Below are 15256 nucleotides of genomic sequence, written 5' to 3'. Positions count from 1 at the left end.
CAGTTGGAGGTTTTTTTTTTTGTTTGTTTTTGTTTTTTTGGTGGTGGTTGTTCTTTGTTTTTACAGTATTAGAGTTTAAATTTAGGACCTCACCTTATTAGTTATTTACATTTGAATTTACACTTGAGCACTTAAATCTCTTTGTGTTTCCAAATGTATGAAATTCATGGAATGGACAAACAGGTCATTGCCCCTAACTTATTCTACCTACCTATTCCCTCTACCCCCTGTGCTGGGGATAGAATGTAGGGCCTTAGGACCTCAAGTAAACTAGGCAAACACTCTACCACTGAGTTACATCCCCAGCCCTTTTTAACAGACAAACATACTAGTGAGATTTCTTTTTCCTTTTAAGGAAAATGAAATGTAAGGAAAATGTAAAATGAAAGTTGTTGGTTGTTCATTTTTAGCTCTTAAATAGTAAAATAGAGCCATGCAGGTGGCTCATGCCCATAAACCTAGCTACACAGGAGACGGTTTGAAGCCAGCCAAGGGCAGGAAAGTCCACCACTAAAACTACTCAGAAAAAGCTGGAAGGCAGGGAAGTGCCCAGACCCTGAGTTCAAGCCCCAGGACTGGCAAAAAAAGTAAAATAGAAAAGAACGGGATTTTTGTTGTTGTTGTTCCTTTGTTTTCCTCAGCTGTTGCTAATGGAAATAAGGCAAAAGAAATTATTACACACAGGGGCTGGGAATGTGGCTCAGTGGTAAGGTGCTTGCCTTGCATGCATGAGGCCCTGGGTTTGATTCCTCAGCACCACATAGGCAGAAAAAGCCGGAAATGGCACTGTGGCTCAAGTGGTAGAGTGCCAGCCTTGAGCTAAAGAGCTGAGGGACAGCGCCCAGGCCCAGAGTTCAGGCCCTACAGCCAACAGAAAAAAAAAAAAAATTATTACACTAAGAAATGTGCCAGCTGCCTAGTAATCTTTATGGGAACCTAAAAACTAAAAATAAATGCACGATATTATCTCAGCAAGACTTCAAAATTTGTCTACATACAGTTATGAGTTATGTGGCTTTATCAAAATTACTTGCTTTTGTTTTGGTGGGGGATACTTACTCTAGGGTATTTCATTTCAGGACCTTGATCTTGCTAGAAAAATTGTTACCATTTGAACCACACATACTTCATTTTGCTTCAGCCAGTTTTCCAATAGGTTCATGGATTTATGCCTGGGCTGACCTGGACTGTGATCCTTCTATTTATCCCATTTATTTGTTTTTTTTTTTTTTTTTTTTTTGGGTTCAGTCGTGGGGCCTGAACTCTGGGCCTGGGCACTATCCCTCAGCTCTTCAGCTCAAGGCTAGCGCTCTACCACCTGAGCCACAGTGCCACTTCCGGCTTTTTTTTTTTTGCTTATGTGGTGCTGAGGAATCAAACCCAGGGCCTCAGGCATGCAAGGCAAGCGCTCTACCACTGAGCCACCTTCCCAGCCCCTATCCCATTTATTTGTATGGTATGGATGACAGGCATACTACATAATACCCAGCTACTGATTGAGAACAGTCTTTTGAACTTTTCTGCCCAGGCTGGCCTTGAAACACAATCTGCCCCATCTCCACTTCCTGAGTAGGTAGGATTATAGTGGTGAACCACTGTCCCAGTTTAAAAGTTTGTTTTTTAATGAACTCAATATGTGCCTCTTTTTTTGTTTTTGTTTGCCAGTCCTGTGGCTTGAACTCAGGGCCTGGGCACTATCCCTGAGCTTCTTTTGTTCAAAGCTAGCACTCTACCACTTGAGCCACAGTACCATTTCCAGCTTTTTCTGTTTATGTGGTACTAAGGAATTGAACCCAGGGCTTCATGTATGCTAGGCAAGCACTCTTATCACTAAGCCACATTCTCAGCCTCAATATTTGTCTTTATGTCTTGTCCCACCTTTTCCTTTGTTTGTCTCTGGTTTTGTAATTATCCTAATAGTAAAACATATTTATAATTTAGGAAAGGGTTATAGGACTACCGAGGAGAGAGTAAGAGAAAAGGTGTACACTAGAAATTGCTGGCATATCTTAGAAGGAATATAGCCCATGCTCAGCAATTTTAGTCTTTGGAAGAACTAACTACTTTTATACTTCATACCTTGAAAACTGTGTGTGCTGTGTTCGTTCATGTTTAAGGAAGCATAGATAATTGTATTCATGCTATGAGTTTACTAGTATGGTAATTTGTAAGTTCCTACATACAGAATTTGAAAATTATATGATATATGAGAAATCCAGTATTTTATTTTCAGTATTGTGGTTTTTGACCTCAAGTTGTTGTACTACTTAAGCTGGCACTCTTTTTTTTTTTGGTCCAGTCGTGGGGCCTGAACTCTGGGCCTGGGTGCTGTCCCTTAGCTCTTCAGCTCAAGGATAGCGCTCTACCACTTGAGCCACAGCGCCACCTCCGGCTTTTTTCTTTTTGCTTATATGGTGCTGAGGAATTGAACCCAGGGCCTCAGGCATGCAAGGCAAGCGCTCTACCACTGAGCCACCTTCCCAGCCCAGGCTGGCACTCTTACTATTTAGCCATACCTTTAGACCTGAGTATTGCTGGTTATTTTTCAGGTAAAGTACTTGCATATGGGCGGTACACCTATATTAGGCTTCCTAGTACTTAGGATAGCAGCTGCCCGCCACTGTACCTAGCCCTTTGTTGAAAATGAATCTCTTAGCCTCCTTTAATCCTCTCATATGCTAGCTTTAAATTAAAATCCCAATGATCTCTGCTTCCAACTAGTTAGGATAGGTAACTAGGTTAGATAGATGTGAGCCACTGGCACCTAGCCAGTCTTAACTTTTTTTTGTCTTTTTCTTTCTTGCTTTCTTTTTGTGTGTATGTATGTGTGTGGGTGTGGGGTGTGGGTGTGGGTGCCAGTACTGGGGCTTGATCTCAGGTCCTGTGCATTGTCCCTCAGCATGTTTGATTAAGGCTAGGGGTTCTACAACTTGAGCCATAGCTCTACTTCTGGCTTTATGGTGGCTAATTGGAAATAAGAGTCTCACAGATTTTCCTGCTCAGGCTTGCTTCAAACTGCGATCCTCAGATCTCAGCCTCTTGAGTAGCTAAGCTTACTGGCATGAGCCACATCTATATCATAGGCACTGATGAATTAATATCTTTTTACTTGAGGCATGTAGATGAGGTTTTTAATGATGACTGTAGTCAATACAGTGAATCTTTTATTAAATTACATTATTTTTCATCTTGCTAAAATAACTTAAAATTAATATTATCCTTGACTTAAATATGCTACTATTCAATAATGTGGAAAGACTCATAGACTTTAAATGAAGTCTGAGCTGGAGAGGATTCTCTTAGGATATTTGTTTTTTGTTTTTTGGTTTTTTTTTTTTTTGGCCTGGTATTAGGGATTAAACTTTGGGCCTTGTGTTTTCCCTTGGCTTTTTCACTCATAGCTGACACTGTGTAGTACTACTTGAGCCAAGACTCTAGTTCCAACTTTCGGTGTTGCAAATAAGATATCCAGGGCCTCTTACTTGTTAAGCTTTTCTGTAGTTTAAACTCTAATTTAGAATTATGGAACAGTGTAATTTATTCTTCAAGTTTCTTTCTAAAAAAGGTTTGTAAAAATTTCTAATTATTGAAGTCATTGAAGTCAGTCTGAAAGTCTCTAGTTTCATTGCCCATAAGAATTTCCACAAGCAAGCAAATAGTGAAACAATTTTATTTAAAGCCACTTGCAAGGTTGCTTTATAGTGTTTTGTGGGTCCAGTTGGAGTTATATTTTAGGTTTTTTGTTGTTGTTGTTGTTGATCGTGGGGCTTAAACTCAGAGCCTGGGTGCTGTCCCAGCACTAGCATTGAAGGCTAGTACTCTACCACTTTGACCCACAACGTCACTTCCATTTTCCTGGTAATTAATTGGAGATGAGAGTCTCATGGACTTTACTGCATGGGCTGGCCTCAAACCATAATCCTCAGATCTTAGCCTCCTAAAAACCTAGGATTACAGGTGTGAGCCACTGGTGCCTAGCTGAAATTTTATTTCCTTAATATTTTTCTTATTGATTTATTAAGTTTATTTTCTTTTATTATTACCGTCTTTAAATAGTTATACAAAAAAGTTCCCGTTGATTTATTAAGTTTTTTTTGGGGGTGCGGGGGGGTCCGGTCGTGGGGCCTGAACTCTGGGCCTGGGCTGTCCCTCAGCTCAAGGCTAGCACTCTACCACTTGAGCCACAGCGCCACTTCCGCTTTTTTCTTTTTTGCTTATGTGGTGCTGAGGAATCGAACCCAGGGCTTCTTGCATGCAAGGCAAGCGCTCTACCACTGAGCCACCTTCCCAGCCCGCTGGGTAATTTTTAAACAATAAAACTTTGTTTTATTAGAGTTGTGAAGGTGGATACATCCAAGTACATGGCACCTAGCCCTCTGGCTAGAACCACTGCCACATCACATTGAGGAAGGCTCAGTATATTCTACATTATTAAAGAACTGTACTTGCTTTTGTCACAGTTCTACTGTCATATTAATTCACTTATTCCCACAATAACAGAGTTGGGAATTAAGTTTACAACAGTGAAGTTGAAGTTTGTTAATATATCTTACCATTTAGTATTTTCTAATATATACCTTAATTTGTTTATCCCGTGATCCCATTTATTTCCACACTATCCCCAAGGTCCCCCTTCCGCAACCGCAAGCTAAGGATGGGTCCCAGGGTTTTGCACATGCTAAGGAGGCACTCTTACCACTGAGTTTCATCCCCAGCCCTGGGCTTTTTAAGACAAGATTTTGATATATACCCTATACTGACCATGTGCTTGTTCCATCTGGGAGACTGGCCTCAAACTTAGAATCCTTGTGTCTCAACCACTTGAGTGAGTGTGCCATCATGTTCAGGCATTTGTATGCTTTTATTTCCATTACTATAATATCTTCAATATTAGTCACTTTTCTGCTGCCCAGTAGCAAAATACTACAGCCTAGGTGAACTATAAAGAAACGTTTATTTTGACTCATGAGTCTGGAGTTGCAAGGGTGAATGAAGGGCAGCATCTGGCAATAGTCTTCTTGTTACCAGAAACCTGAGGTGTATGCTGCTCATCTGCCCATGGGCCGCCTTTCTAAATTTGCTTATACTTTAGAGTTTTCACTCCTACTTTTCTTTTTGTTTGGAATGACCTTCCAATTCTTTGTCTCTTTGTTTCTTCTAATATTAGTTCTGTGATCACAATCTCAGACCACTCTATAGTGACACTCCTCTATCTCTTAACTGTCTGTTTCTTATCCCACTTTAATTTTATTCATAGTATTAGCCTCTACCTGAAATATATTTTTATTTTCTAATTTATTGTTTTTTTGTTTTTGCTAGTCCTGGGACTTTAACTCAGAGCTTGGGTGCTATACCTAAGCTGCTTCTTTTTTTTTTTTTTTTTGATGGTCACGGGGCTTGAACTCTGGGCTTGGGCGCTGTCCCTGCGCTCTTCAGCTCAAGGCGAGCACTCTACCAATTGAGCCACAGTGCCATTTCCGGTTTTCCAGTGGTTTATTGGAGATAAGAGTCTCATGGAGTTTCCTGCCTGGGCTGGCTTTGAACATCCTCAGATCTCAGCCTCCTGAGTAGTTAGGATTACAGGCGTGAGCCACCAGAGCCCAGCCCTAAGCTTCTTTTGCTCCAGGCTAGCACTCTACCGCTTGAGCCATAGCACCATTTCCAGCTTTTTCTGCTGATGTGCTACTGAGGAATCAAACCTAGGGCTTTATGCATGCTAGGCAAGCACTCAAGCACTCAGCCACATTCCCAGCCTTACTGATTTTTTTTTTTTTGGTCCAGTCATGGCGCCTGACCTCTGGGCCTGGGCGCTGTCCCTCAGCTCTTCAGCTCAAGGCTAGCGCTCTACCACTTGAGCCACAGCACCACTTCCGGCTTTTTTTCTTTTTGCTTATGTGGTGCTGAGGAATTGAACCCAGGGCCTCATGCATGCAAGTCAAGCGCTCTACCACTGAGCCACCTTCCCAGCCCCCTGATTTTTTTTTTAAACAATAAAATGCCCTATGGGGTATAAGGATTGCCATGTCTTACTCAGCACCTTGTTCCCAGCACTGACTTTGATAACATTTATTGTTATCCTCAATATCAGGTTGTCAGAGACTTTTGTATATAGAAAATAAGAGTTTTGTTTGAGAACTACAAACAATAGATATTTGAAGAGGTGGTTTTTTTTTTTTTTTGTGCTTGTACTGGGGCTTGAATTTAGGCCTTGAGTACTATTACTTGACTTTTTCACTCAAGAATGGCATTCTGCATTGGAGCCATAGCTCGTACTTCAGGCTTTTTGCCTGATCTGGCTTTGAACTGTGACAATCAGATCTCAGCCTCCTGAATAGCTAGGATTATAGGCACGAGCCACTGATGCTCAGCTTAGAGAAGTTTATAATGATTATAGTACACAGCTAAAATGGGCTTCTTAGACATGCTGAGTTCATTTTACTCAAGATTTTTTAAAATGTAACTCAGGAAAATTAAAGAATTAAATATCTGAACCATGTGGTTAGTGCTTATACTAATCCCTATATTCTGTGATTCTGGCATTAAAATTTACTGTGTACTGTTATTATGTTACTTACTGTTACTGTTTATTACTTAACATTACCTAATCTATTCTACATTATTACCTGTGAAGTAAAATCAGTCATTCCATGTATGGTTGACAGCCTTACAGTTGCATGCCCAACTTTTTCTTTAATTTTTATGCTGATGTGTATAACAAGCATTTCAAACTTTAGGCCTAAGTTTTATATTCTTCCTCTCCCTGGCCCTTGTACTCTGTGTCTCTTTCATGCTTTCTATCTCAGTGACTTCACATATCTTAGCAAGCAAAAATTAATGAGTTTCCTTTTTACCCCTCATTGATAACTTCCCATTCATTATCAGTTACATTATCTATTTCCACTGCCAGTTTACCTCCTCTATTTAAATAAAATCCAATCTCTATTAGCACAAAAAAACTTCCTATAGATTCTTGCAATAATATTCAATAGTATTCTTCTGAATGCTCTGCCTCCTCCAGTTCATCTTCCATTAGTAGACAGAATTAACTTCTTAAAGTATTAATCTGATTTATATCACACTGCTGCTTAAAACCTGTTGTTGGTAAGAAATGTACTCATTATCTTGCCCATGTAATTGTAACCCCTCTGTACAGTATTTTCACAATTAAAAAAAAAAACCTGTTATTGGTTTTCCATTGCTATGGAATTAGACTAAAACCCTTCCTTGGTGTGGCCTAATAGGCCCTGTCTATTCTGTCATGCCTTTCTCCTTTTATCTCTTACTTTGTTCCACAAGCTGGTTGTGTAAGAACTTTTATACATGATGTTCTCATGTCTGAGATGTGGCACCTTCTTTCATATCTTCTATGAACCTGTGTTCACAGTGACTTCTCAGACTCCTTGTCTGATCAAAAATCATACCTCACGTTAAACATTATCTCTCTCAACTCTGGAATAGTATGTATAACATGGAACTCCACTTTGAGAGCACATCAGGGGGCTAGGAATGTGGCATAGTGGTAGAGTGCTTGCCTAGCATGCATGAAGCCCTGGGTTCAATTCCTCAGTACCATGTAAACAGAAAAAGCTGGAAGTGTTGCTTGTGGCTCAAGTGGTAGAGTGCTAGCCTTGAGCAAAAGAAACTCAAGGACAGTGCCCAGGCCCCAAGTTCAAACCTCAGGACTGCCCCTCCCCCCCAAAAAACCCCAAACAACAAAAAATAAAAGAGAGAGAAAGAGATGGGGGGGGGGGAGGGAGAGACATGCATCAGCTAGGTACTGGTGGCTCAGGCCTGTAATCCTGAGTATGAGGCTAAGATCCGAGGATTGTGGTTTGAAGCCAGCCCAAAAGTCCATGAGATTTTCCAGTAAATCACAGAAAAAGCCAGAGGTGGCACAGTGGTTCTTGTGGTAGAGTGTTAGCCTTAAGCAAAAAGAAGCCCAGGGATAGTGCCCAGACTTAGAGTTCAATCCCTGTTACTGGCAAAAAAAACAACAACAACAACAAAAAACAAAGGAAGGTAATCTTTCTCTATCATTCTCCAGCACTTTAGTCTATAGAGCCTTGTTATAGTGATTAACCACAGTTCAGAATGGAATTTTATTTCTTGATTATAACTAGAAATCTCTGATCTTGCTATCCTTTAAACTTCCATCACTATAGTTGAAAAAGGCTAAACATCAATCGGATCCTTGATTTTAAAAGTTTTAGAGGAGTGGGATTTGGTATTACCACATCTTAGGTTACAATTGATGCAATTTGGGAGAAGTTGTTACCAAGTTAACTCTCCTTTTTTAACTCTTTTTACTGTATGCTTGCATTTGGAACTGTTATCTAACTAGTGTGTTAGGTCTAAGTCCTTTCTTAAGAGCCTTTAAACAAAAATGCCTCCTAAGGTTTTGTTAATTTAAAAATGTTTGTGTAAGGCTGGAGATGGGAGTGTAGCTTAGTGCTAGAGTTCTTGCCTTACATAATTGAGGCTTGGGTTAAATCACCATCACCAACATGCGCACACAAAGAGGAAGCTCAAGAGGAAGAGACTCTGTCTCAAAAAGATATATAAATATCAGCAGCCAGGCACCGGTGGCTCACATTTGTAATCCTAGCTACTTAGGAGGCTGAGATCTCAGGATCATGGTTCAGAGCCAGCCCGGGCAGGAAACTCTGTGAAACTCTTTATCTCCAATAAACCATCAGAAAACCGAAAGTGTCGCTGTAGCTCAAGTGGTAGAGCACTAGCCTTGAGCTGAAGAGCTGAGAGACAGTGCTCAGGCCGAGTTCAAGCCCCACGACCGACAAAAAAAAAAAAATTAGAGGCAAAAAGGGCAATTGTCTCTTTTATATGATGTGAAACAGTTTAGACTGATAAGTCCTTCAATCTATTTAAATTTTTACTGTCTTAAACTTATCTTTTCCATTGATATCATTTTGCTGATACATATTTGTATTGTTATTTTCTCAGACAAGTGGAGTATTTTCTTTGCTTCAGGTTGACTATACAATTTATGATTTTTCCCCCTTAGGAAATGTTGGCTGTTTACTAAATGCTATATAACATACAGTATTTGTTTTTTTTTTTGTTTGTTTGTTTTTTTTTGTTTTTTGTCGGTCGTGGGGCTTGAACTCTGGGCCTGAGTGCTGTCCCTCAGCTCTTCAGCTCAAGGCGAGCACTCTACAACTTGAGCTACAGCGCCACTTCTGGTTTTCTGGTGATTTATTGGAGATAGGAGTCTCACGGTCTCTCCTGCCCGGGCTAGCTTTGAACCCCCATCCTCAGATTTCAGCCTCCTGAGTAGCTAGGATTACAGGCGTGAGCCACCAGCGCCCGGCAACATACAGTTTTCAGCCAGTAGAATTGAATAGTCTATTTTCATTTTTAGCTATGAAGCCATCCTAATTTTAATTTTTCATGATTCAAAATAAAAGAAAAAAAATCTTTCTTTAGAAGTAAAATTGTAGACTATGAGCCACTCTCATGGTCTAATGAATAGGTGAAATAGCATTTTCCCTTACAGTGAACACTCTGAAAAGCATTATTAACTCAAATAATATTTGTCATCATGAATGATATATGTTCCTTTAACCTATATTCCCACTTCAAGAATTTCAAGTGCAACTACTGATTTGAAGATGTATTTGAATTTTTATTTCTTTATTTTGGTGGTTGTGAGGTTTCAACTCAGCGAACACCCCTCCCCCTCCCCCTAAATAACTTGTTATTTTTCAGATAAAGTCTTTTTCAGAACCTCTGATGCATCTCCCTAAATTTCTCAGGTAGCTGGAATTGCATATGTGTACCTTCATATCTAGTTTGTTTGTCGAGATGGGGTTTCATGACTTTTTGTCAAACTGTGATCTTCATATTGATCTTTGCCTACTGAGTTTCTGATGCTAAAAAGTGTGAGCCATGACATCTTAAATGTATTTATTGCTAAATTTCTATTTTATATGACCTGCCTGCCTAAATTTACCCACATCCTAATTTCTTTTACCTTCCCACTCTTGCATACCTGCACACAAAATACACACAAATAAAGAATTGTGCTGGGAGCTCTGCTAGCAAGATCAGAAATTCAGCTACTAACAGCTGAACTTAGGTCAAGTAGACACACAGCTTTGTTTTGTGGCTTTTGTGTAACTCTCAAACCCAAAGGAACACCTGATGATATGGAATGACTGTTTTGGTCTTTTTCTGTGTAATTCTGTTCCAAGTTGTGCAGTGATTTTGATTTTCTTAACCTACTTGCTTTGATTCTGTTAGGTGTTCAGGTAAAGAGCCAGATACTTTACTTGGATTCTTGATTTTGGAAAAATACCGTACTAAAGATAATTAAGTTGAAAGTATATTTAAATAATTTATGGAAAGCAGTTAATCTATGTAATTATAAGGATATTAATAGTAGTCAAGACATTTCGATGCTTTCATGAATCAGTAACTGGTTTTTAAACCTTTCACATTCCTGTTGTCCTGCTTTCCTGGGTAGTTTAGACGTTAAGTTTAGAAGTTCATTAAGATCCTCTCAAGCAAGACATCTATTGTTGATTTAAAGCCCACTTATGCTTAGACGGAACCACAGAGTGAAGTAACACTTTTTGTCTTTCTTGTGTGGTTAATGGTAATCTCTCTTCTTCCTCCTTTCCTGCAACCTCTTCCCGTCTCTACTCTTGTCTCCCATGTATTCCTCCAATTTGTTATATTGGCCTATATTTTTGTCCTTGCTTTCCTCCTCTTACTTTTTGTGACCTCCTGCCCCTTTGCCTCCCCTCCGCCCCTCTTGGGTTCCATGTTGCTAGATTTTATGTTCGCACGCTCATTATCACCCTTTTTTGTACTTCAACTCCCAGCAGCTGCCCAGCCAGGTCCCTGAGCACAGCCCTGTGGTTTATGGGACTGTGGAGAGCGCTCATCTTGCTGCCAGCACCCCTGTTACTGCACCTAGCGACCAGAAGCAAGGTTTGTGTATGACTGTTTTCCTCCCTCTTACCTTTTGTGTCTTTTACTGATTATATTGCCCTGAGCCTTCTACATTAAGCATAAAAAAGTATTTTTAGAAAACTAAAGTAGGAATGATTATAAAATATTTTCCTGCATCTCAATAATACTTTCCTGTCAATATCTATATATAGGTAAATTTGCCCTAATCTGTTATTTTTTTAAACTTGTGTTCGTGTGGGTTCTTATAAATAAGACCTTTCTAGAATAACACAGATTTATGTAATTAAAAATATGTCTTGTGTATGTGGCTTCCTTTACAAAAGAGAATATTTTTACGAGATTAGGCTTCTGTAAGTGGTTGGAGAGAGAACATTGCATTCAGATGGGGCTTCAAGGAGCTGTAGTCACTTCCCTTGTGGTTCCCAGGGCCTCCACTGTGCCACAGAACAGAAAAGCTGAAGCTGTTGTGAGGACACACTCAGCAAATTGTTTTATTCCTGTTGACCTTGAACATAAGATATCTTGCATTTGTAGACAAATATATGCCTTCTGGAATATAAGTAAAAATATTTAAGGTTTGGGGGTGTGACTCAAGCAGTAGAACACCTGTCTAGTGAGCAGAAAGCCCTGAAAAAATTACTTTTTTAATTAAAAAAATATCACTTTAAGGGAAAGTGAGATTATATAGTCTTTCTGGTGCAGTTGGGTTTTAGCTTCACTTTCACTTCAGCTGGGAAATCATTTTCAGCAGGCAGAGAGAGAAGCCAGTGACTGTGAACTGCCTTCCAGTGTCTGGATTTTAAAGAGATAGACAGAATTCAATCTACCTACCTTCTTGAACGATTCATTCCTCCATACCTCTTACGCTTCTTTAGTTGGCTATTAGTAAATGTATTTTCTACAAATTAATTTGTTAAAGAAATGGCCCATAAAGTAGAGGTGGGGTTTTAGGTTAAGCTGCCAATTAATCATAGTAAGCTTTCTGAAAGATCAGCTGTGACATATGGCTTCAATGCTTTGTTTGTTTGTTTAAATAAAGTATTTTGAAAATAGAAAAGTTGGGGCTGGGAAGTTGGCTCAGTGGTAGAGTGCTTGCCTTGCATGCATAAGGCCCTGGGTTGGCCTGCTTAAGCAGAAAAAAGCAGGAAGTGGCACTGTAGCTCAAGTGGTAAGGCACTAGCCTTGAGCTGAATAGCTGATGGACAGCGCCCAGGCCCAGAGTTCAGCCCCCATGACCGATACCACACACACAAAAAAGAAAATAGAAAAGTTTTCCCCATTGTGTATTAAGCTAGTAAAAAAAAAAGTACTTGAACAAAGGCAAGTCCTATATTGTTTGCTATATAGGAAAGTCTTAAAAGAAAAGATAGAAAATGAAGGTCTAACTTAGCATACTTAAAATTGCACTGCCAAGGAAGTGGCACTGTGGCTCAAGTGGTAGAGCACTCTACCACTGAGCTGAAGAGCTTAGGGACAGCTTCCAGGCTCAGAGTTCAAGCCCCAGAGTTCAGGATCCACAACCACCACTACCAAAATTGCACTGCCAAGTACTTATTTTAGTTAAATGCTTTAGTTAAAGGAGGATGGGGACACACACACACACACACACACACACACACACACACACACACACACACACACACACACACACACACACACACATGCACGCACGCATGCACGTGCACGCGCGCTGAAAGTTAAACTTTTCAATACTAAAGCCATTCTCAGTGCAGAAGTGTTTCTCACAGCTTTTAGAGAAGGCCATTCCTTTTGCATCACCACCACAATAAACCCTGTGTTTCTGTTGTTGCTTTTTGAGATAGTGTTTTATTTTGTAGCCAACAGTGGCCTCCAACTTAGAATCTTTTTGTCTTTTGCCTCCCAAGTGCTAGAATGGGTATGGGTCCCCATATCTGGTGATGAAGTTGTAAGCCAAAATTTAGGATGTTTTTTTAGTAATTATTAGTCTTTTCCTTAAAACTTCTTAACTCTTCTGCAAAAACCATAATGCCTTCTATACAAAGTAGTTATGATAAGGTATGCGCTTATATGCTAAGCTTATTTAGTATTTCCTGTATTACAAGACTTTAAAATTTTTCTTTCTTTCTTTCTCTCTCTTTCTCTCTCTCTCTCTCTCTCTCTCTCTTTCCCCCTCCCTTCCCTTTTCTTCCAAGTGTGCCAGTCCTGGGGCTTGAACTCAAAGCCTATGTGCTGTCCCAGAGTTTTCTTTGATCAAGGCTTAGCACTTACCTCTTGAGCCACAGCTCTACCTCCAGAGAAGAGTCTCACGAAGTTTTTTGCCTGGGCTAACTTTGAACTGTGATCCTTAGACTTCAGCCTCCTGAAGAGCTGGATTACAAGCCCCCAGCTAAATCATTTTATTTACAATTTCCTCTATAACTATGCTATTTAAAAAATTTATTACAAACTCTGATTCTGTCTTGTCTGGTAGCATCATATATGGTACTATTACTTTTGCAGATATTCTGTGAAAAAGAATACCAAGATTTCTAGGCTATGATATCCCTCAGATATCCCTCAAATTTGTCATGTTTAGGTCTAGATTTCCAGAAGGAGAAATTAAAAAATGCTTTAATTCTATATAGGTTTTCCATGCTTTCTTTTGGCTTAGAGGAAATTTGAATAACAAAAACGACTTCTCAGGATTACCCTGAAATTTAAAAGTAGTATTTTTTTAAAGTACATTTCATTGAACTTACAAGGAACTACTGTCATCTTCTGCTTACCAGAAACACAGCAGCTAATTTCTTATTTTACCAGTAGCTTTTTTTTTTTTTTTTAACCAGTAGACTTATTTTTTTTTAAACTGTTCCTAGGGCTTGAACTGTGGGTTTTGGTGCTGTCCCTGAGCCTCTTTGTGGTCAAGCCACAGTACCACTTCTGGCTTCTTAGAGTATATTGGAGATAAGAGTCTCACAGATGTTCCTGCCCAGGCTGGCTTCAAACTGTGATCCTCAGATCTCCACCTCCAGAGTAGCTAGGATTATAGGCATGAACCATCTGTGCCCTGCTCCTTGAGACTCTTTATCTCCAATTAACTACCAAAAAGTTGGAAGTTGAGCTATAGCTCCAGAAGTTGAGCACTAGTCTTGAGCAAAAACCTCTAGGCCAGCACCCAGGCCCTGAGTTCAAACCCCAGGATATACGCCAAAAGAGAAGGCTGGGCAGGGGGCCAGTAGGCAGTCAGGAAGGAAGGGAAGGGCATACCAGTTTTGGAGATAATACTATTTTCTTTTTAAAATTATAGATAGAAAAATTTACTGTTTGCAAAGATTGTTTGTTTTTTTACCCTGTAGCAGTTTTTTTTCTCTCAGTGAAAAAGAGTCAGTACAGATTTGTACTAAGTAACAATTTCATCTTAGCTCCAAAATGTCCTTCCTGCGTGATTCACCTAAATACTTAAGATATTGGTAAGTCTTCGCTTCCTATAATGAATTGGACCAGTGTGAACTCTGGCACTATTCTCATTCTGAGCATTTGTTAGTTGTGTGACTTGGCCCTATGGATATTTTCTAAAGGCCTCATTTTCCTTTTCTGTAAAATAGGAAGGTATAGTTTAATCCAAGTGATGGATGTAAGAATTACACATTTAGTCTAGGAAGTGCTTAATAAATGGTGTAATTATTTATCTTTTCAATCCAGGGCATGTATGGCTAATTGATACAAAGATCAATAACCCATACATCTTATTACTCATTGTGCTTGCTGACTATACCTGGTGTGGTAATGAAACTTACTCATTCAGAGAAACATTGCTCTAGGTGGTGTCTGTTGGCATTTAGGACAGAATACCCTTTGCCAAGTGAGATTGCAGTATACTTGGCCTGTTCTTTGCCTACTGAGTTAAAATAGTATCTCTTGGCAGTTGAGAGACTGGTGGTAATCAGAAGCACATCTAGGCTTCTGAGAATAAAATGGAACAGTTTTAGGGGCTGGGTATGATGACACCTGACTAATTCAGCTCCTTGAGAAGCTGAGATTTAGAGGATTGTGGTTCAAGGAAAACCTTGATAACTGCCCCCCACTCCCCATGTCTCAGCAAACAAGCCAGGTGGGGTAGAATACTTGTGTAATCCCAAGTTTATGGTGAGCACATATTTAAAGGCTCATTGGTGAGGCTAGCCTTGGAAATAAAGCCATAGCTCAAATTGTAGTATTCTTGCTAACACAAGGCCCTCAATTTGAACTCAGCACTTCCACAAAAAGAGGGAGCAGTTTTATCCTTGTTATAAATTTGACACACTTATTGCAGAAACTATGATAATCAGACTCTTTCATTACTCTGCCCTAATAAACTAAT

General features: G+C 39.7%; 1 protein-coding gene across 9 annotated transcripts in view; it reads left to right on the top strand.

The window, feature by feature from the left end:
- The window catches only part of Eif4g3 (eukaryotic translation initiation factor 4 gamma 3), a 239339-nt gene that overhangs the window by 93535 nt on the left and 130548 nt on the right, over nt 1–15256 (top strand). For 7 of the 9 annotated variants that reach the window (XM_042688417.1, XM_042688416.1, XM_042688413.1 and 4 more), the window contains one exon: nt 10845–10953. In XM_042688417.1, coding sequence (XP_042544351.1) covers nt 10845–10953 — 109 coding nt within the window. The remainder of the gene's footprint in view (nt 1–10844; nt 10954–15256) is intronic. The other 2 variants (XM_042688415.1, XM_042688412.1) reach the window with 1 other exon arrangement.

This window comes from Dipodomys spectabilis, unplaced genomic scaffold (assembly GCF_019054845.1).
Source record: "Dipodomys spectabilis isolate Male_0828 unplaced genomic scaffold, ASM1905484v1 ptg000118l, whole genome shotgun sequence".
NCBI classification, from domain to species: Eukaryota; Metazoa; Chordata; class Mammalia; order Rodentia; family Heteromyidae; genus Dipodomys; species Dipodomys spectabilis.
Note: the sequence above shows the minus strand (reverse complement) of the source record. Positions and strands in the feature narration are given on the sequence as shown.